The sequence below is a fragment of the Antechinus flavipes genome, chromosome 4 (assembly GCF_016432865.1).
Source record: "Antechinus flavipes isolate AdamAnt ecotype Samford, QLD, Australia chromosome 4, AdamAnt_v2, whole genome shotgun sequence".
Lineage (NCBI taxonomy): Eukaryota > Metazoa > Chordata > Mammalia > Dasyuromorphia > Dasyuridae > Antechinus > Antechinus flavipes.
The window spans coordinates 409,762,850-409,785,271 of NC_067401.1; the positions used below are offsets into that span (position 1 = coordinate 409,762,850).

At 34.0% G+C, this 22,422-nt stretch overlaps 1 protein-coding gene across 1 annotated transcript in view; it reads right to left on the reverse strand.

Annotated features, from left to right (window-relative positions):
• Positions 1-327: 327 nt before the first annotated feature.
• Positions 328-22,422, reverse strand: part of RNF2 (ring finger protein 2) — a 30,339-nt gene continuing 8,244 nt past the window's right edge. Inside the window, exons 2-7 of the mRNA XM_051998783.1 lie at positions 16,911-16,999; positions 15,905-16,065; positions 9,451-9,666; positions 4,900-5,172; positions 3,641-3,812; positions 328-2,559 (exon numbers count right to left, since the gene is read on the reverse strand). Coding sequence (XP_051854743.1) covers positions 2,458-2,559; positions 3,641-3,812; positions 4,900-5,172; positions 9,451-9,666; positions 15,905-16,065; positions 16,911-16,997 — 1,011 coding nt within the window. The 5' untranslated portion in view covers positions 16,998-16,999 and the 3' untranslated portion in view covers positions 328-2,457. The remainder of the gene's footprint in view (positions 2,560-3,640; positions 3,813-4,899; positions 5,173-9,450; positions 9,667-15,904; positions 16,066-16,910; positions 17,000-22,422) is intronic.

Genomic DNA, 22,422 nt, shown 5'->3' on the forward strand with positions numbered 1-22,422 from the left:
TACTATATTTTGCACTGTTACAATTACACATCTACCAAAATAAGGCAGATACTATAAAACTTGAGTGGGAATAAGATTATTATTGATAAATGATGATAAGACCTGCAAATCATTTATTTTATTGTGGATATGTATGTAAATGTCACAATAAGCTGAATCATTTTAGATATACTTTGCAGTGCTCAATTTCTCATTTTTATAATAAGCCATTTCTATTTTCCTTAGATAGAAGGATTCAGAAAACTGGTCCAGGAGACACACACATAGGCTTTGAAATCATAAAAGTTTTGAGTTTTTTTTTTTTTTAAATAAAGACAGTACACTCAATGATTTATCAAATGCTTACATTATATTTTGTAAAGGACAACAGTCAATAAATTCACTAATGATGTAAAGAGATTACATTCTCCCACACTGACATATGAACACACATACATTCTCTAAACATAAACACAGCTTAAGTTCACAAATATGTCTTTTGCTTCAAGACTAAAGTTCTATTAAAAATCACACAATGGGAATTTAGTTATTTGATGCAACCACTAATCTAGTATTTTTCCAACAAAACCCAAGTATTTATATCACAAAACCCAGGTTATAGTCAGTGGACATGCATTAATATATAACTGAACATTACACCAAAAAAAGTACTGAATACAAAATTTCTCTTAATTTTGGCGGCTCTCAATTTCATGGCACATTACAAAAAAACCCAAAAAAAACAAAACCCAAAAAACTGTAAAAATAGGTTTTAAATATTAGAAAAGAAAAAGGGTAAAAAAAAAAATATTTAATAAAACTCTTGAGTTTTCATGTAGGGCTGAAGCACTTAAAACCGACCCCACCGTCAAAACAGACGGCTCAATATTTACAAGTATTAGGCTTTAATTACAAGGGAAATAGAGGATTCCTTTCTTCCTCTCAAAACATTACAGAGTTTGGTTTGTCAACGTTAACATTCTGTAAATACTGTAACACTAAAAACTCAGAAACATAGCTGGATGTGTGACAGGAATGAGAAATAACATGCGAACCTTCTTATTTTTGACCACTAGTACAAAGCCTTGTCACCCCAAACACCTAACACTGTACCTCATGTTATAGTAGCACCAAATTAAGCAAAGTGCAGCTTCATTTTAGGTGGTGCTACTATTCCTTTAGCAAAGCATCCTGCACTCTAGCAGAGCAGGGCTCAAGTTTTGGGTGGGTTTAACATACTTTTCTGTGGCTCAACAGGAGTTAAAAATTATTCTCTAGCAACCAAAAAAAAAAAAAACAAAAAAAAACAAAAACCCAAAAACCCAAACCCAAAACACAACCACTGGGGTAAAGTTAGAAAACAAAATAATATAATTTTTTCATACAAAAAAGTATATCCTTGTTTTCCTTCTGTCAGTGTCATGTGGTTCTCAAAACTTAAAAGCCACAAAAAAAGAAGGGTATCTTATTGAAATAGTACAGTATTTATTTTTTAATCAAGGTTAAAGTGCAAGTAAGTATATCCCAGAATCTCTGGTATTACAAGAGGGTTATCAAATACTATAAAAAAATGACTGTCACAAGGGACTACAAAAGATGTTTCAGTTATGATCAAAAAAGTGATCCCTTAAGTTTTATATATGAGAACTACCTATTTAGGGCTACTTTAACTCCCACGCCTCGTAAGATTTGCAAATATTATACCAGTGTCTTTTTATAATGTTGAGTTGTGTAATTCACTAACTAGAGCAAGAATTCTAAGGCTGGAACAGGAAGAAAAGTGAATAAAATGACACTGCTTGACTGTAAAATAAGGAACATCAATTTAAAAAAAAAAATGCTAGCAACAAGGTTTTAAATAATGAAGAGAAACCCATGAAACAAAAATTTCAGCATACTTATTAAGTCCTAATCTTCAGATGAAATAGAAAACCTATTTCCCTTAGGACTGTATTAAATAAATTATGTCTTAAGGAAAGAGATTATATACTAAATATTTATGCTCCTCAAAAAAAAAAAAAAAAAGCCTAATCATGCCTAATCCACAATTATACCCTTACCCTTAGCTAGCAAAAATACACCATAAACCAACTTTAACATTCTTTACTTTTAAGAAACTTTTGAGAGGAAAAAAACTTAAGTAAAGGTTGCCATTAAGTATGAAGGCCCACTAAACCTTCCTTTGCCAGTCGAGAGCCTCAAATGGATCCATTGCTTCATCAGTGAAAAGACACAAAAGTTAGATAATAATTTCAAAAGAACGCACTGGATAGCTTCATTCAGTCCCTTTGAAAAAGAAAAGTTTAAATAAAAAACAAACAAAACATGAATTCTAATAGTGTAAACAAGTCTGGCTCAGCAAGGAAACTGAACGCAAATCCAAGATTATGTCCATGAAAACAATGATGGTGCATCTTTAATATTAAAGAAATCAGAGCTATAAAAAAAAGTTTATTTTCAAAGCCATCTTTCCAAAGCTTATTTGTGCTCCTTTGTTGGTGCGTAGTAAAGTTCCATGGGTTTGTTCACTTTCCAGTACTTCTCACTGACCAGTTCCAAGGAAAAAGAACCATTTAGTACCTAAGAATAAAGAGAAAATATGTATAACTGAGGTAAGGAATATTATAGAAATTAAGAATTAGAAAACTGCCAGAAGACATGGAACAGTGATACTAAAAAACACAATTATTAGTTCTTATGTCTAAACACAACTGTGGCTAAAAGCAGCCTTGCCACTGACATGGCATATTTCAAGAAATAAAAGAGGGCCATAAAAATCAGTTTTCCTAAAGAGAAATTTCCTTTTCCCAATTGCCTGGTATGTACAATTTCCTTTCAATAAGGGAAGCTATTATATTTATGTAAATTCTCTAGGCAAATAAACTCTAACACTAAAAATTATTAATTGCTTTCACTACTCCATATTTTTGCCTTTATTTCTTAAGTAAATTCATTTTTTCAAAGGCTTTAAAGCATGTATCTGCTATGGCTAAATATGACACTGAAGCTTCTAAATAAACTAGTTCCTTCATGAATCAAAATGTATTTTGTATACATCATTCACTAACTTCCTTCTATCCCCCTTTGGGTCAGTATGATTGTAGAAGCAGAGTTCCAAGTCTCAGCTCCAACAGCCATTTAAATAAGATTATTAAAAACTTCTAAAGGCAAAGACTGTCACTCTAGAAAATAAGTTCCATGAAACTTCTATTATACTACAATTGATGAAAAAGCCTCAAGTACAGAATCCCAAAGATTCTCTAAGGAATACTATTCAAGTCTTTCAGTTTAAAAAAAAAAGTATGATCTGTAACTGTAGTTTCTCCTATTCTTATTCTTTATTCCTCAAAAAGCCCATAGAAAATTGAAATGCTATTAAGCATTTAGTATAAAGAAAGTGATCACGTATTCAAAAAGCATATAAAATATGTTGCAGCTTTAATAAAGGCATTAAGACCTGAAATGAATTCAAGTTCTATTTCATAACAAATAATTCCCTCCAAAAATCTTAGGTATTTATGGAATAAGAAAAGGTTTCTAAACAAAGAAGGTAATAATACCTTTTACAGGATGGTGGGGAGGGAGGGGGAAGAACATTCTAATTCTTATGTTGCCAAAACTGTGCCTTAATATTACATATTAAGCAGTTTCAGGTACTCACAGTGAACTGTCCATTAGCTGTAGCAATGTAAATCGTGTACTGCTTCTCACTGGCTGTATCCAGGTTCATCTGGTTTGATTCTCCCTTGCTCCGGAGCTCTTCTAAAGCTAATCTCACAGCTAGGTACTTGGACAAGTGATCAACCGTGGCATTGCCTGAAGTCTTTATATATCTGAAAGAAGAGGAATTTTTAAAAAGCTAAGTGCTGAAAACAAAAGTAATCTTCAAAATCTTCAGATCACTAGAGCATTGCTATAATACGAGGTATAAAACAAATTTCTAAGATATATCTCAGCATTTTCTATATCTCCTGCCTTGTTCTACCCCATCCACCATACTGATATTCTACCTGTCCTTCATAACTCAATTTCAATGATATCACCTACACAAAGTTTTCCAAGTCCCCATACTTGGGAATGCTTTCTCCTTCCTTTAGTTTCAGTCATTTATACTCTTCTTATACATTCTACTTTAAGTCTAATTTGTATTACAGTTATCTAGAGATGCCTTTGCATCTCCTCTTTCAACAATAAGGTTTTATTATAAATAAGGACTATAGGAATCTCCTTCATATGAGCAGAACTAGGAGATCATTATACACTTCGACAACGATATTGTATGAGGACATATTTTGATGGAAGGGGATTTCTTTGACAAAGAGACCTGAGTTTCAATTGATAAATGACGGACAAAAGCAGCTACACCCAAAGAAAGAACACTGGGAAACGAATGTGAACTATCTGCATTTTTGTTTTTCTTCCCGGGTTATTTATACCTTCTGAATCCAATTCTCCCTATGCAACAAGAGAACTGTTCGGTTCTGCAAACATATATTGTATCTAGGATATACTGCAACATATCCAACATATAAAGGACTGCTTGCCATCTAGGAGAGGGGGTGGAGGGAGGGAAGGAAAAAAAAAATCGGAACAGAAACGAGTGTCAATATAAAGTAATTATTAAATAAAAATTAAAAAAAAAAAATAAACAGTATTTCTACCTTAAAAAAAAAAAAAGGTGGTCCTTGTATTAAGCTTAGAAGAAAACTAGGGATTTTGAAGGTTGGAGGTGATTAAGAGAGGGTGGTCCAGGCTGTGCTGCTAGAAACAGACAGAAGATGAAACATCAGATGGGAGAAGCATCAAAAAGGCTGAACAGTAAAGCCATTTTTTTCAGTCACGTCCAACTCTTCATACCTTCGTACCTGTGGGGCCCAGCACGTCAAGGCCTCATTGGGTAATCCTCCCCCACCTGCTCACCTTGTCTGGGCACTATCATCCTTCTCCATCAGTGTGGGATGAGGCCTGAAAACCAACTCAATTTCGCTAGTGCCGTCCAGGACAGGGTCGATGGCCACCGTGGCGTTGTTGTTATCCAGTTCTAATCCAGAATCGTCTGACGTTTTGGTCCTTTTGTTACTAGGCCCAGCTTCCTGATTGCTGTGAGTGGACGCATTGCTGCAGTGTGAACTGTCCCCGTTATCCTCTGCTCCGCTGCCATTTTCAATCTGTTGTTTCTTGCCTCGCTGTAGCCTGAGCAAAGTTATGTAATATTACTAATTAGCCTTGTTAAAAGCAAAACAAAAAAGGAGTTTTTAACAGGGACAAATCTTGACTGGTGACTTTAGTAAAGTTTTATCTTTAGTAAAGGTATAACTAAAACATTTCCCCTATCATGTGCTTGTAGAAAATACTTTAGAAAAAAATGGAAGAATTAAAAAATACATCTAATAGCAACTAAGATTAGCAATGACAGAAATAACAATTACTAAGAAAATCTCCAGCAACACTACTAAATTTTCCTGTGTGTGTATAATGCATTTTAAAAGACAGACTAAAAGAATCCAAATCATTTATTTTAATTTAAAAAGTACACTTAAATTTCAAAAAATAACCAACATATTTTCTCTTATCTATTTTTAATTTAACATAGGATATTAAAATTAGTTTTAAAAACATCATGTGATGATGATAATAGGGCCAGAAGGTTCACAAAGCACTTTATAAATCTCATTTGATCCTGAAAAAAAGGTGAGTGATATTATTTAACCATTTGACCAATGAGGAAATTGAAGGTGCACTAGATTAAGTGACTTGACTAGGTCACAAAACTAGGAAATATTTGAAGCTGGATTTGAATCTGGAGCTCCCTGATTCCAAGCACAGAGCATCACCTGGCTGCCTATAAGCAAGACAGGACAAAAGACATCCTAGAGAGAGCCTGAGATTTAAAAATATATGTAAAAAGTTCACACACAGATACTGCGCTGTAACTGCCTGTTCCTATAAGGACATTTCCAGAAATCCCAAGTCTTCAGTGACATGGACAAATTTTTCAAGTAAGGGTTAATATTTATATGGGGCAGCCAGGGGTGCCATAGTACACAGAGTGCTGGGCCTGGAGTCAGGAAGGCAACTTTCCGAATTCCATTTGCCTCAGTTTCTTCATCTGTAAAATTAGCTAGAAAAGGAAATGGCAGACCCCTCTAGGATCTCTGCCAACAAAACTCCAAATAAGTTCAGGAAGAGTCAGGAATGACTGAAGAAAAGTGACTGAACAACAAATATTTATATATGATTTTAAGGCTTGAAAAATGTTCCAAATACTGAATTATAGTCGTCCCTCTGCATGTTTGTCATTGAATTAATAGAAAAAGAATAAGCATTCAAATCATACTTATGTTCCAGGCACTGTTTTATGGGCTTTATGAGGACTTCTATGGTTTTAAATCTGAATCTACGTGTGTGTGTGCGCGCGTGCGTGTATGTATGTATGTATGTGTATATGTATGTGTATATGTCAGTGTCAAGCCCATAGCCGGCAAAATTCCCCAGTCTTTCTAGAATCAGATTAAAATGTATTTGGGAAATGTTTAACAAAATAAATAAAAATACAACATAGAAAAATTTTTAAAAGCTCTAATTTTAAAAAAGCTCATTTGAAGGTTACAGCTACTCAGTGACATAAGCCATTTTACAACAAAACCAAAAAGGAAAACCCCAAGACAGAAATTAAATGGCTTGCAAATCACTGTCTGAACCAAAAGCTGGACTCAGGTCTTTCTGATACTAAATTCAACATTAACACATTATGCCATCTATATGTTCCCTCTTAAACAGAGGCATTTCATTTTAACCTGCCTCAGTAATTAAACAAAGTATAATGAACACAATTTTTAACCTTATCTTGATGAAAAAAAAGTCGATGAATATACTAGCTTCTCAAAGAGCATGTACCTCATGATACCCTCAGGAACTATTTATATCCCCTGGGATTAGCATGCCCTTTCCCCGAATGAGCCTGGATTTCTGTTATTCCATCTTAACATTTCTTGTGTCTTCTCCCTCCATGAACCCATTTTCTGACTTCATGCCTCACTGTCAGTAATGAGTCTTATTTTTTCTCCCAGTTTTCACTTTTAAAGTGCCCCCTAAGTAATAATCTGCTATTTGACTCCTACTATTTTGATTATAATCTTGCACAGGACTGAGGACTGTCAGGGGAAAACGGACAACCAAAGTATTTTGTATGAAATTAAGATAAATAATGGTCTGTGCCCAAGAAAGGAGTAAGACAGATCTATTCCTCTCCTACCCAGCAAAGTACAGGAGTTTTGTAATAGATGCTTTTACTTAGATTCACCCAACTTTTCCCTTCCAACTTACCTAAAAGTTGAAATTATAATAGGTCGAATAAACAGAAGCTTTACTTTACTTAACCACTGTTTTAGTTCAGTTACAAATAAATCAGGCTGGCACAGTTATACTGTCCACTGAGCTTTCTCTTTGCTTTACCAGTGTCAGAAAAGTCATTCATCTATGTCTCAGTCCTCTCATCTGTAAAATGAAAGGATATGACTAGATGACCTATATAATACCCCAGCTAGCTCTAAAATTTGTATTTTTATGCCCTGAATAAAATGCAAACTATTATAAAAATGGAAGGTACTACTATAAAATGATCCAAATTAAACTATAACCTGTCTTACTGATAGTTCTTCATCTAGGTGTTAGACTAAGTAACATCCTGAATTTGTTGGATACTTGTCTAAACAAATTAAATATAAAATTATAAAAAGAGCAGAGGGGACACTTGCAAGGAGAAAAGAGAAGAATAACTCTTTCTCAGGAGTGGCAAAAACCTGTAAAGCAAGAATCATTAAGGCCAGGATGAAATCCACAGTCCCCATTCCCAAACAACTATATTTAGAGCAAGAACAAGGAAAGTATAGAGGCCCACTGCTGAGGAAAAGCTGGCATAATGTTAACAGAAGACAGAGAAAAACCAGAATTACTCAGCCTCCCTTTCTACATCCATCTTCTCTATCAAGGATAATGATATTAAAAATTAGAAAGAGTAGAATAAAAGTCATTAAGAGGAAGGAATAAGAGCACACCTTATCAACACTAATGGGCTCAATTCTCCACGTCATCTGAGTCATCCCTGGGTCTTGAAAAAAACCTGCAGATGTGCTCCACATGCCTGGGACAGACTCCCCTTCTCTGTCTTGAAAGACCCTTGGAGAAGTAAGGTCACTGCCTTCTGCGAGATCACCAATAGCTAATACCCTCTGCCCCTAGATGACCTTCTTATTTTGTACTTGTCTGCATATACTTACATACTTGTACGTTGACTCCCCAAAAGATTGCAAACTACTTGAGAGCATGAACAGTTTCTTTTTTGTCTTCATATCCTCAGTGACTGGCCAACAGTAATAATAAGTTGAACAGGAAAGATATAAAGAGACTGAACTGAGAAACATGGTTTGAGGATTGTTTAATCAATCGTTACCAACCTAAAGGAATATCTCTAATGATATATTAAAGGGCTCTATACAGAGTCCCATCTCTTCAACATTTCCACCATCAACTTGGATAAAAACATATATGCTTAACAAGAGAAAGCAGAAGATGGCCTAATACCATGGACAACAAAAGCAAGATTTTAAAAGATGAGCCTGAAATAACAGGCCAAAAAGTCATAATGGAGAATATCTTCTGATTTGTAATCATTGGCAAATCTACATGCAATCTGGATTATGATGAGATTGTGACAATACCTGCACTAAAATAAACCAGGGGGCATTTATTAGACACATACTACATGCAAGGTCCTATGCTAAGAATTATAATACAAAAGAGGCAAAAATATTATGGTGCCTGTCCCCAAGCTCACTTTTAATGGTGGAAACAAATGCAAACAACTGTGTACACATAGAGTAGATACAGCATAATGTACAGTGGAGAAAAAATAACTGTTAAACTTAGACTCTTATACACTCAAATTTCAAAATGAAAGTTACACTATCTCTAATTCCATTACTGAAAGTATTTTTTATTTTAAAGAAAGACAAACATCTGTTACTGGGGGGAAGTGGAAACAAACAAAACATTCATTAACTGGAGAATAGCTAAGTAAGTTGAGGCATATGAATATCATCAAATATTATGGTACAAGTAAAATTGGAAGCTAAGAGGAATTCAAAGAAATCTAGATAGACATATGTATTTGAAATAACTTCAAGCAAAGAAAAGAGGAATCAAAAATAAGACTATAGAAACTAATGTAAAAAAAAAAAAAAACATAACTATCAATGAGGGAATAATGCATTATTTTCAATAGCCTATACTGAAATCATTTATTCAAATGTAAATATCCATACAGTATGTTTACATAGTTTTACTGTTACCTTCACAATAAACCATTAAAAAAAACCGCATACACCTTTTATTTCTTGTCATATGTTTTCACTTAACATTTTTGAGAAATTCATCACTTTTCAACCATTCACTATCCTTTTCCCAACATACCTGTTCATAGCCTGTATTTTCAGTCCCTCTTCAATACTGTGACTAAGAGCTTGTTGATTATTGTGTTTGCTGATCCTTGCTAACACTCTCTCTTGATGAGCTTCATATTCATCACGACTTGGATAAATTTTACTGATGAGAGCATCAAAGTTTGGATCTGGCCTTAGAGATCTTTTGGAAACCAACTTTTTCCGACATGTAGGACATTCTTTGTTCCTAAATGAAAAGAAAGGAAATTAATTTATAAAATGTATACATCCTAAGGTTAAAAGAAAAATATCTGGTCTGCAACTAGTTATCTTTATAAGGTATGTCGATTCTTATCAAAGATAAAACTTGATCTGTATAATTAAGACTTTTTTCAGTTTCTTATTTATTTTTCCATTAAGATTTTTACAGTCAGAGTCTATTTTTATCTTGTTCTATTTCCTTCTAAATGCATTTCATGTCTTCCTAATACCACTCTAACTTTAAATATTCATCATTTCTTATAGTGTTATGTTGCAATTTGTTTTGTCATTTAGCAGTCCCTCCAATGTTGCCTATCCTCCTCATGTCATCTTTCCAAAACTGGAAAACATTCTTCCTTCATAGCAATTTGTTTAGTCATTCCCCAATTGAGCTGCAAATACTTTGTAATCAGTTCATTGCTACCACAAAAAAAGTTAAGGTATTTTTGTATTTATTTCTTAGTATATGTGGAATTTTCTGGTTTTCACCTTCTTGGAATGCGTTCATAGGTTGTAAAAAGATGAAAAGGCAGGAACATTTTAGTAACATTTTTAGCATAATTCCAAGCTGCTCTCCAGAATGCTTAGATCAAAGTATAGCTCCATGAACATTGTATTATTGTGCCTATCCTTCAGCAGTCCCTCCAATGTTGCCTATCCTTCTCAAGTCATCTTTCCAAAACTGAAAAAGTTGTTTCAATCTGCATTTTTATTATACTTCAATGATTTGGCCCAAATTTTCATATTAACAGGTTGATAAATCTTTTGAAATCTGTTTTGTTCTAAGGGTTTTTTGATCTGGTTATCCAGAGAGAAATGGCCCTTTGTCTTAAATATCTATATTAGTTCCCTATAAATTTTGGTTAGCACACTCACCAGAAATATCTTATGCAAAGATTTTTTTTCCCTCAAGCAACATCTTCCCTTTATATTCTACTTTTGTTGATTTTGTTCATATTAAAAATCTTTCAAAAATTAATAGAGTCAAAATTATCTACTTATTCTTTTGTGAGTACCTCTATCCCTTAAGATTTGTCCTCTAGGAATAAATAAGAGAGAGGTTGTTCTAATGCTAATTTCTTTAAGAATTCCATTAATTTTTCCTAAAAGTTCTTGTCAAATATAAATTTCTTTTCCAAGTAATTTATGCTTTGGGGTTTATAACAATAAACCCCACTTATGCAGTACTTTATTGTTTGCAAAGCACTCTAAAAATATAATTTGATCCTTACAAAAGCCCTGGGAATGAGGAGCTGTTATCCTCATTTTACAGTTAAGAAAACTGAGGTAGCATTTAACTTGGAAGTATTTGAAGTATAATTTAAACTCTTTCTGACTTCATGTCTAAGCAATCTATTGAACTAGCAAACATTGTGTAATTCAATTCAGTGGTTTCTGATTCTTTCTTATCTAATCTACAGTTTCTTTTTTTATTCCTCTTTGTTAGATTTACCAAATTCTATCATAATTATTGGGTTGTTAGATGCATTTTTGCAATTTAGTTCTTTTTTGAGTATCTTTATTAATTGAAGGAAATGGGCAACCTGATTTTAGAAAAAAGAGAAAATGGAAGATGAAACATGACAGCTGTCTTTAAGTACTTGAAGGACTATTATGTGAAGGGGGATTAGACTTAGTCTTCTGCCCTCATAGAGACACAAAAGGCATAATGGGTAGAAGCTGCAAAGTGACAAATTTAGGGCTTCATAACAACTTGGAGCTATGCAAAAAATGGAATGAATTGACTCCTTAAGTGATGAGTTCCTTGTCTCTGGAGGTCTTGAAGCAGAGACTGGATAGTCACATTTCAAGTATATTATAGGGATTTCTTTCACCCTTTTCAATTCTCAATTTCTATGATTCTTTTATGAAGTTAGATGCTATGCTATGTAGTATATATATTTGGTATATACATGTATATGTAAATATACATATTTACAGTATATTTCAGCATATACTGTTTCATTATATAGTTTAAGTATAATGTAATTTACTTATCTCTCTTAGTTTTGTGAATTTTCATTTCTGAAATGTCTCTCAGCATGATTCTTTTTTTTTCATAAACCCCAGCTACATAGTAACTTGTTTGTACTTATTCCATGTTACCAGGATTTTTGAATTTAAATTTAAAATTATTCACTCACATTTAAGTTATTAAGAATGCCAGATTTCTGGGTTTTTTTTTTTCCAATTTATTTCTTTTATACTAATTTTACCCATCTCATATTCACAATTTTGTCCCTGTATTAGCTTTACTTAAATTATCTTGAAAAGTCAATTCCTATGGATCTCTGTCTTTCCCCATCACCCTCTCCCATACTTACATAGTTTATCCCAACTTCTCTGAATTTAAATTGTGACTTTTTTTAACCCATTAACTCCCGTTGACCACTTTTATTTTAAATATCATTGTTTTGTTTATAATGTTCTCTTTTCTTTTTTTTTTCTTGGTGAGGCAATTGGGGGTAAGTGACTCGCCCAGAGTCACATAGCTAGGAAGTATTAAGTGACTGAGGCCATATTTGAACTCAGGTCTTCCTGACCCTAGGGCTGATCCTCTAACCACTGTGCCACCTATCTGTTCCTGCTTATAATCTTTCTCTGGAAGTTTTCTTTTGCTATTCCCTCATTATTTCTCTTCCTTTCAGGTCTATCTTAAATGTTTTCTGATTCATTATTTACTCCTTCTATATACTCAATTCTAGTCTACACTAACATTTTGAACAACTTCAATGCCATTTCTGTTTATTATCTTTGTAAATTATAACCACTCTCCTTATTTTTTTCTGTGCCTCATTCTTAGAAATATTAGAAACATGCTACGTGCTGACTGGTCACCATAGTCAAAGTCATAAGGCCTGGTCCTATGTCTCCAGCTGTCATCCAAAATGTTACCTCCCCCTAAAGATTCTCTCACACATCCCTTTTTCTTTGAGTGGGATATTTCCAGAGAGATATAATTTTTTCTCAGAGAAGGAAATATCCTAATATATGTACAAAACAAATTCATTATAAGGTCTTTTTTTTTCTTTCTATAGATACAGACCTTCTTTTCCAAAGGAATGTTCTTTTGTGGAACTCTTTCATCTTTCCATTTGGAATAAGCCTTCACCATTCTCATCCTATATCATCTCTCCATTGTTTTTATCATATTCTTCCATAATTCCTTACTCTTGTTAAGAAACTAAAATAAGTATTATCCCTTCACTGTTCAATTATGGGCTTGGCAGAGATGCACTGACCACCTACCCTGTTACTTATTTCCCTCTCTCCATTTGCTCTCTTAACCAAGCCATCATTCCCTCTGACAAAAAAAAAAAAAAAAATACTGATTCACTTACAAAGGATAAGAATATTTATTCCATAGGGTATTCATTCAACTCTTCCTTTCCTTCTTCAGATTCCTTAATTTCCCCTTACATCTAATAGTCCTTCAATCTCTTTTTGTACTGATAATCATTTTGTTCTATTCGCAAACTGATTAAAAAAATAACTTGCAAACATTAATTTTACCTTTGTTCTATTTGTTGTTGGGATATTTATAAGAGGAAACCTCATCTCTCTTTAGGCCGTAATGCCTCCAACAGATCGCTGGATGGTGCAATGTATAGATGAGTGTGGGCCTGGAGTAGAGAAGACTCTTCTCCCTGAGTTCAAATCTGTCTCAGACACTGACTAGATCTAGCTGGGTGACCCTGGGCAAGTCAACCCTTTTTGACTCAGTTTCCTTATCTGTAAAATGAGCTAGACAGGGAAATGGCAAACCCCTTGTGTCTTTGCCAAGAAACCTCAAACAGAGTCAGGGAATAACAAATGCCTCAGTCATTTTTAAATTATGAGGCTCAGATTTAGATTATAGCTTGTGCCCCAAGCTTTGTTCCTTAGAATACACTATTCCTTTTTCTTTTTAAACTTCATATAACTGTAGAATAATCTTGAGTTATTAAAAATGCCTTTCCTTGTATTTAAAGTTCTTTCTCCTAGCTGCTTGACTCCTATTTAATTAGACTTTAAATGCTTAAGTTATTGTTTATATCTTGTTGTTTAGATCAGCTACTTTGGCCTGTAGAGAATTCATGTTCTTTTAATAAATGTTGCCTCTAGTTTCTCCAGTAAATACTTTTCTACTTCAATATTTTTGTTTTTCACACATCCTTTCAAGAGATTCTACTTAGGAAAGATTCAATCAAGACCATTTTTTTCTATTCTGCTGTTGGTGGGTTTTTAAATTCTGCACTGGGATATCCAATTTTTTTATCTAATTCCTATCCTGGCTAGATTTCATTGTGTGGCAGTAGTACTCAGTGAAGGTGAAACTAGATTGGGAGCAGCTTGCAAATGTTTTTAAAAATTAGATTATTAATATTTTAATCTAAAAAGTAATAGGAAACCACTTAATTTACTGATTAGAAGTGTTAAAAGTCAAATCTTTATTTACACAAAATCACTTTGGCAATGGAGTCCAAAATGGATTGTGGTAGAGACAAAATCAGGGGAGAATGCAACAATCCAAGGTGTGACAAGAACTGAGGCCATGAATTAAGGGAGTGACTATATGTGGGGCAAGGATTGAGTATGAGAGATATTATGGGTGTAGAAACAACAAGACTTTGGTAAGTGTACAGCCCTAGACTCGATGTCTCACTGACATCATAGATGTGGCAGACCTGGAGTTGGGGGTCTCTTAGACACAGAGTCTGGGAATCAGGTTGCTCTTGAAACCACTGATGGTACGGGAACACAGAGAGAACTGGCTATCAAGAGATGAGAGCCCTTGGAGAAGAGCATCTAAGATGGCACCATGGGGCCATTCCATAGCAGCAGTGGTCCTGAGAGGAGGGAGCCAGCAGCTCAGCACAGCAGACAGACCCCCCCCAAGAAGAAGCACCGAGACTCCTTCTCACTCGCTCTGGCAGAGAAGGGCTCTGCAGGGAGAAGAGAGGAACGGAGGAGAGTGCCTGGTGCTGCTGACTGGGAGGGGCCAACCTACCCTGGCTGGCACAGGCTGGGTGGGGCACGCAGCCCAGGGGTTTGTGAGGTGCCAAAGGAGCTCACCTCAACAGCCTCAACTCCCTCTGGGAGCAGGGGGGGAGAGCCCTCAAGGCTTGGAATGAGCTGTGGAGGGAAGTCCGGCAGGGAGGCAGCTGTGCTGAGGTGATGGTCCGGTGACGTTGGACAGCACGGGCTCCTCATTCTTCTGCACTCCCCCAGCCCACCAGGGGTTCTTTCTGGCACATGCCCCTTCAGAGGGGACATCTTCGGTCAGCTGATCCACTGAGAGCTCCTCCTGACTGGGTTGGGAGATGGGGGACCCTGAAGGGGAGGGCTACATATTTGTTTGTCAATGTGATCTGACTGACTCTGTCCCATGTCTGTGCTAAGATCTTAGGAAGATTCCATTTCAAGTTCTCAGGTCTGGGACATAATTCCTTTCCCAAAAACAAGGATTTCAGAAACTTCAATAATCACTACAACAACCCTTGCCAATAACTAAAAACTTAAAAAACTCTCCATAATTGTAGATTTTGTTAAAAATAAATTATGCTTAGTAGACATAATCACTGTTAGAAATTTTCAAAAAACTTATCTCATAATTTTCCCATACTGGTACACAAGCACAAGAAACATACTTATGTCGGAATTCACTTAAAATGTGTTATCAGCTCTTGTCTTAAAATAGCATATATGCTCCACAGTAATGTGATTTTATCTACTTAAAAGACTAGAAAAAATATGGCTTACTTTCTTCTCAACCTTCCAAGAAATATGCATCTTACATCTATACTCTTCTAAGATAACAGACCAGAATCAACTCTTCTCATTACTTAATCTTTAGTATTTCTCTCATTTCAAGATACATAAAATTGCTGATTATAAACATATCCTGAAAACATGTTCCTTTCTAGTTCTAAAAAGAACATTCTTCCGTATACTGTATATTTTTCTTATGTATGAAAATTATCATGTCATCAATTCTTATGGCACCAGAATATTTTCCAATAGTTAAAAAGGCTTTTTAATTCCTATACAACAATGTTCAAACATAATTTAAGAGCCTAAAAGAATGTTCAACATACCTCTTTTTTCTTTAAATTTTGAATTTTTTTCAATTGCATATAAAAATAATTTTTAACATTCTTTTAAAATAATTTTTAGCTTCAAATTTTCTCTTTCCTTCCTCCCCCAGATGGCATACAATTTGATATAAGTTCTACACAACATACCCACTTCTGAGGGCTGTGATGATACAGTCTGCACAGAAGCGATGTAAACACTCTTTTGTGGTCATAGTATTCTTCAACATATCCAAACAGATTGGGCACATTAATTCACTATGTAGACTTCTAGGTGACACCACAATTTCCAAGCCATCTGTTATTGCTTCCTATAGATCCAAAAAAAAAAAAAAAAACCAGAAAGAAAGAAAAAAAAGAAAACTTGAATAAAATACTCAGATTTCTTTTGTAAATTCCTAAAATCACAGATTGCTATAAATATCTAGGAACCTATATGTTTGGTTCACAGGGTCAGTTCTCTTATTAATTAGACTTCATTTCTCTTTTCTGCAAAATGAGGAAAGTGGACTAGATAAGCCTTCCCAGTTTTAAACATCTTTTGAATCAGTGGTTCACAATCATACAACAGATTAGTAAAATATCCAAGTCTCTGATGCAAACTACTTCACCTTATACAACCTCAACTCAGAAGCTAAAGGAACAGAGACAGAAAATAGTTGTATGTAGGAGAAATAGGGTACAAAGAAGAGAAGAAAGTCATTTTAAGTTCAATGGTTTTAGGGCTTTCAGTAATGCAAATTTTACCTACTGATAAGACATAAACCTGACAAATGGGAAAGTGGCAAAATAATACATCTCAAAAAAGCATGCCCTACTCATCATTAATTGTTCCTACCTAAAAAAATTTATCAGGAAAAAATGACATTACAAGTAGGCACCAGTGCATTATCAATGATCAGAAGGGTTTTGGTTATCAAGGCACAGCAAATGTCAATGGTCAAGTCAACAATATGTTATTTTCTAGTTCATAATCAAAAAAAAAACAAAAACAAAAAAACTTCGAAATAGCACATAGATTTACCTAATCTATAGTTTTAGGTTTTTAAACATCAACTATATAGACATTTCTAGAAACTAAGTAATTTCTTATAACTATACAAATTTCTTATCTATCTCAATGTTTCAAATCATATTTTAACATATTCTGTATTACCTGAGGTGTCCGCTGCAATTCATATAAACTTAGTTCCCATGTTTTGCTTAAAGGTTGAGTTCCGTTAGTCTGCACAGCCTGAGACATTGCTGAAAATAAAAGTGAGAAGAGTAAAAGTTTAATTATTTGAAAAGGATAAAAATATCACAAAAGGGTTTTTGAATACAAACAACTGAAGACAAAAGATAAACCTTTTCAAAAGTCAGTTTTATCAAAGTTCCTTAAAGAAGTTAAAAAATACGATGTGGTTAAAAAGATCACTAAATGTCAGAATTCACATTTTTACCTAAGAAATATTTAGTATACTCTAAAAAATAAAGATTTTTTTTTTAATTTAAAAAAGGTGGGAGAAAGAAGGCATTCATTTTGTAGTTGTTAATTAGGCAAATGAGGAAAAGAAATGATAATGTTAAAAACCAAAGTTGCTCCTTTTCTCTTCAAATGTGATCAAATGATCAGCAGAGATTTTGTAGTTCTTATATAAATCTCTACCAAAAAAACAAAACCACCTAACTTTTCATTTTTCCAATTTAAAGAACATATTTTATAAATCTACTTCTAGGAGCAAGTTAAAATTTCTTTAAGTCAATTAATAAAATGACAACTTCACAGGATATACATGCTATTTTAACACAGTCTTCATTAGCAAAATAGAAAATGTTTTGTTTATAGTCATTTGCCATATGTAAAATGGTTCTTTCTTATATTTTTAAAAGCTATTCCTCTTAAAGACAAAGTAATTTTATTAAACAAACTGAAAGAAAGCTAAGAGCCTGAGAAAAGGTGACAAACTATCACATATCTCAAATCACTAATTACATATGTATATGTAATTTCTGACTGACATAATTTAATCTCAATTTATAGTCATCATTGCTATTGTTCAAATTTCAAATTTCATAGGTCTAGTTACTGATATAACTCTTCAATTCATTTTTCTAACAAAGAATAAGCAATTTTTCTTCATTGCTTATTTTAGCAATTTTAAAATTATTTTGTACTTGGATAAAAAAGATAAAATTCTTTACTCATCCAAAATTTTTTAAGAAAAAAATTTCAATAAGCTCTTCTCCATATGTAAATGACAATTGAATATGTAGCAAATAAAGAAGAGAAAATGAATAATATGTAACAAAAAGCAGTACATATGAATAGAGCTAACTGGTGAGAAAAGTTAGTGATTGACTATATTTTGATTTACTGTCACAATCTGCCAAGTAAGCTGCAAAAATATGCTTATCAAAAGAAAAATTATGACACTAGAAAAGAATTTTCTTTATGAGACAAAAAGCTTTACTTGATCATTTTTAATAAAACGCCATTACCGATTAAACAATCCAGAAGCATTTAAGTGTATACTGTGTGAGAGGCACTATTCTAAGTGATGAAGATACTAAGAAAAAAAACAAAATGTCCCTGACCTCAAGAAGCTTGAATTCTAAGAAAGGAGGCAGGCAGCACATAAACAAGTAAAAACAGAGATAACAAAGTAACCTGAGGAAAAGCCACCTTCAGGAAAAACAAAAACAACAACAAAAACAAAAAAAAAAAAACCTGATGAGATCATCAAATGAAATGGTAGAGAAAAGAAGTCAGGACAGTGTCCTGTGGAAATTGTATGGTTATCAGGCAGCAGGCATAACCTAGGGGTAAATGACCACAAAAGATGATGAAGGAAAAGTCAGACAGATGGGAGAACCTGAGGAGAAAAATATCAATACACAAAAAGAGAAGAGAACACCATAAAGAAGGTGAGTGGCAGTGTCAAATGCAGCAGAGAAATCAGGAGGTATAAAGGTTGAGATAAAGTCATTGGGTTTGGCATTTAAGAATTATTGATAACTTGGGGAGATCATTATCAATTGAATAAAGAAGTTAGAAGCCAGACTACTGAGTAATGAAGAGGAAGAAGAAAGTAGAAAGAAGTAGAAGCATCTATAGTAGATAAAACTTCAAGGGCATCTATATTTCCACTTTTGTTTGTTTGCTTGGGTTTTTTTTCCTTTCTTGTGGTTTTTTTCCCCTTTTGATCTGATTTTTTTTTTTTTTTTTTTTTTTGCTCAGCATGATGAATATGAAAATGTTTAAAAGAATTGCACACATTTAACCTATACCAAATTGCTTGCTGTCTTGGGGAGGCGGGAAAGAAGAAAGGGGTAAATACATGCAAAGATAATGTTCATCTTTGCAAAATTGTATTATTGCAAATATGAACATTATCTCTGCATGTATTTGGAAAAATAAAATACCATTAAGGAAAAAAAATAATTTTAGCCTTAAAAGGGAAAGTCCAGGATGATGTTAGGAATAGAAGATCAAATGAGGATTTTCTGAGGATGAGGGAGATTTGGCATATGTCTATAAACAGTAGGGAAGCAAACCCAAATCAGGGAGACACTGAAAATTAGGAAGAATAGGGAAGATAAATGGGGCAAAGTACAGGAGAAGATGGGAAAGAAGAGGATCAGTTGTGCATGAAAAGGGATGCCTGGGTAAGAAGAACCACCTACCATTGCAAGCCTACCAGACCTACCCTTCAAGGTATATATTCCATTATTTCTCTCTAGCCAAAAGTTTTACTATTTCTAAATACACTGATTTATACACAGAAAGTGCTTAATGTCTACTTGATTCCATGTGGTATAGTTATTTGTAGCCCATATTATTCAGTCTTAAATTCCTGGTAAAATATTTTACCATCTTTTATGAAAAGATTAGAATTTCCTAAAAGAATTTGTATTCTTTTCATTTAGAAATATGATAATAAATTAAGGTATGAGCCAGGTAAATGGTACACTGAGTAGAACACTGAGAAGACTGGAGTTCAAATCTAGTCTCAGATACTTACTAACTTGGTGACCCTGGGGTAACCTGGGGCAAGACTCTTAATTCTGTTTGCCTCAGTTCCTCATCTATAAAATGAGCTGGAGAAAAAATGGCAAACCATCCCATATTTTTGCCAAGAAAACTCCAAGTGGGGTCATGAAGAGTTGGATACAACAGAAATGATTAAACAACAACAAACTGACAAAACAACTAACATATCATGTCAGTATTTAGGATCATATGATCCTACATTCAACTCTAGAAGATATGATCTAATCCCAGGCCCACTTTACAAATAAGAAATTGTGACTTGACTTACTTGAGGTAACAAAAGTAACCCAGTCCTTTGACATGCAATAACTTTAAAATAACTCTTTTATTTGATTCTTTTGGTCTTAAACATATTTAAAACTACAAGATCATACCCCAGTAATTTAATGTTATCACCACATTTATGTAGTAGAAAGAAGACTGGACTTAAAGTCACAAATTGGATTCATATCCATACTTTAATTCTGTTCCTCTGGACAAATAACTTAACCTTTTTCAGGCTAACTTCCTAATTTGTAAAACAGGGTTAATACCTGCCCTAATTTCAGAGAATTGTTACAAGGAATCAAATGAACTAATGGAGTACTTTGCTAACCCAATATAAGGCCCAATCAAATCCAACAAGTATTTAAATGTCAATTATATTTATAGGGGCTGGGAATACAAGGAGTACATCACTAAGTACAGGGGTTATATTTTGTTGGGGAGGGATTCCACAGGTAGAGGGATAAAGTCACTGCACACTAATTTGATGTGGAAGAGAATATTAGCATAAGTACATCTCAGGCATTATTGAGGGTAGAAGTGGCAAGAACTCTAAGGTAAGGGGGGGGGGGGAGGGTGGCACCAAGAACTGGGCAAGTTTGGCTGAAACATAAGAATATGTGCAGGGAGAGTTATGTGAAATGAAGCTAAAAAGTTAAGCCACAGGCAGATACTAAAGGGCTTTAAATGCCAAACTTAAGAATTTGTATTTTATCCTAAGGGAATTAGGAAGCCATTAAAAGATTCTTGAACAGGGAAAAGAATGACATAATCAGACATAAGCTTATGAAGATTCTTTTGAAAGCTACATGGAAGATATATTGAAGAAAGGAGAGACAAAGGCAGTAGTCCAATTATATGTAGGATTCCTATATTTTATTTAATCTTCCTCTTATCTGCAACATGTCTAAAAAGTTATTGTCTTTAGCAGTAGTCTCAATTAAATTGAGCTTGAAGTTTAGTCTGATACTATCTTTATAAAATCTAATCATTCTTCGTTACCTGTCTTTAATGACATTTGTTGTATTTTTTTAATTCTGTCAATGATATCACTGTTTAATAACACCAGACTCTTTAGACACCAGTCCTTTTTCTTCCCCAACAGAGGTGATGACACCAGAATTCTCTGAGAAACATTATCACAAACTATTTAGTTAGATGTAACCATTGGTTTATTTCATGGACTCAACTATGCCAGGAGTTCTTAACTTGGTATTTGACAGACAGATTTGAGGAGATCTATAAACTTGGCTGACAACTCAATTCTTTATTGTTATTAATCTCTAACTGAAATTTAGCATCTATTTCAATTATTTAAAAAGTTTTCTGAAAAGTGGTCCAAAGACTTTGCTAGATTGACACATGGGTCCTTGACACAAAAAAGATTAAGAACACCTGAAAGTGTATTAAACATCTATATATTTATAGAATTATACTAGTACTGGAGTAATCATGTGCTTAATTAAAATACAGACCCACTTCATTATCCCTACTAGTAAATTCTAGAAAGACCAAGCGCTAGAACTAGTCTCCAATCTCAAACACAAATAATTTTAAAAGTTTTGGTCAGGATAGAAATTAAGATTCAGAATCACTAATGACAATAGCACTTTGAAGCGCATGCACACATATGCACACAAGAGAGATAATCTCTTTGATCCATATAATATTATTATCTCTATTTTACAGAAAAAGAGAACCCTCCAATGGCTAAGCTAGGTACCTCTAGTCTTGTTGTCTACAGCACCTTGACTATGTTCTCTTCTTCACGCTTGTGTTGCAGATCTGGAGTCAAGAAGACTTAGGTTCAAATCCTGCCTTTGACATCTACTAGCTATATGACTGGACAATTAACTTTTCTGTGCCTCAATTTATCTGTAAAATGAAATGGTTGGAAATGCAATGGTTTCTAGTTCTGTATCTATAAATATGTGTATTTTATCTCTTCCCCAGCCCTGCCTCCCTCAAAAACAAACTCCTTAAGGGCAGGGACTATCTCCATTTGTACTTTTATTTTCAATGCTTCCTCTGGGACACAGCCCTATAGTTGCCAATTAATCAACAACAGGCTAATTATAATGTGGACTCTAAAAAGAAACTGAGTAAGAATAAGCTATAATAAGAATAAATGAATATATACATAAAGGATAATATCCAATTCAATAATCATTCTTGTATAGTTTACATATTTCAATAGTTTCAAGTTTACGAATTTCTATATTGTACAACATGAAAATCCATGTCTATTGCCCTTAAACTGGCACCACAGGACCTGAATCCCAACTCTGCAGTTTAATTTCTCTGAGATTTGGGGCAATTCATTTCACCTCTCAAGGTCTCAGTTTCTATACATGTAAAATGGCAATAAATG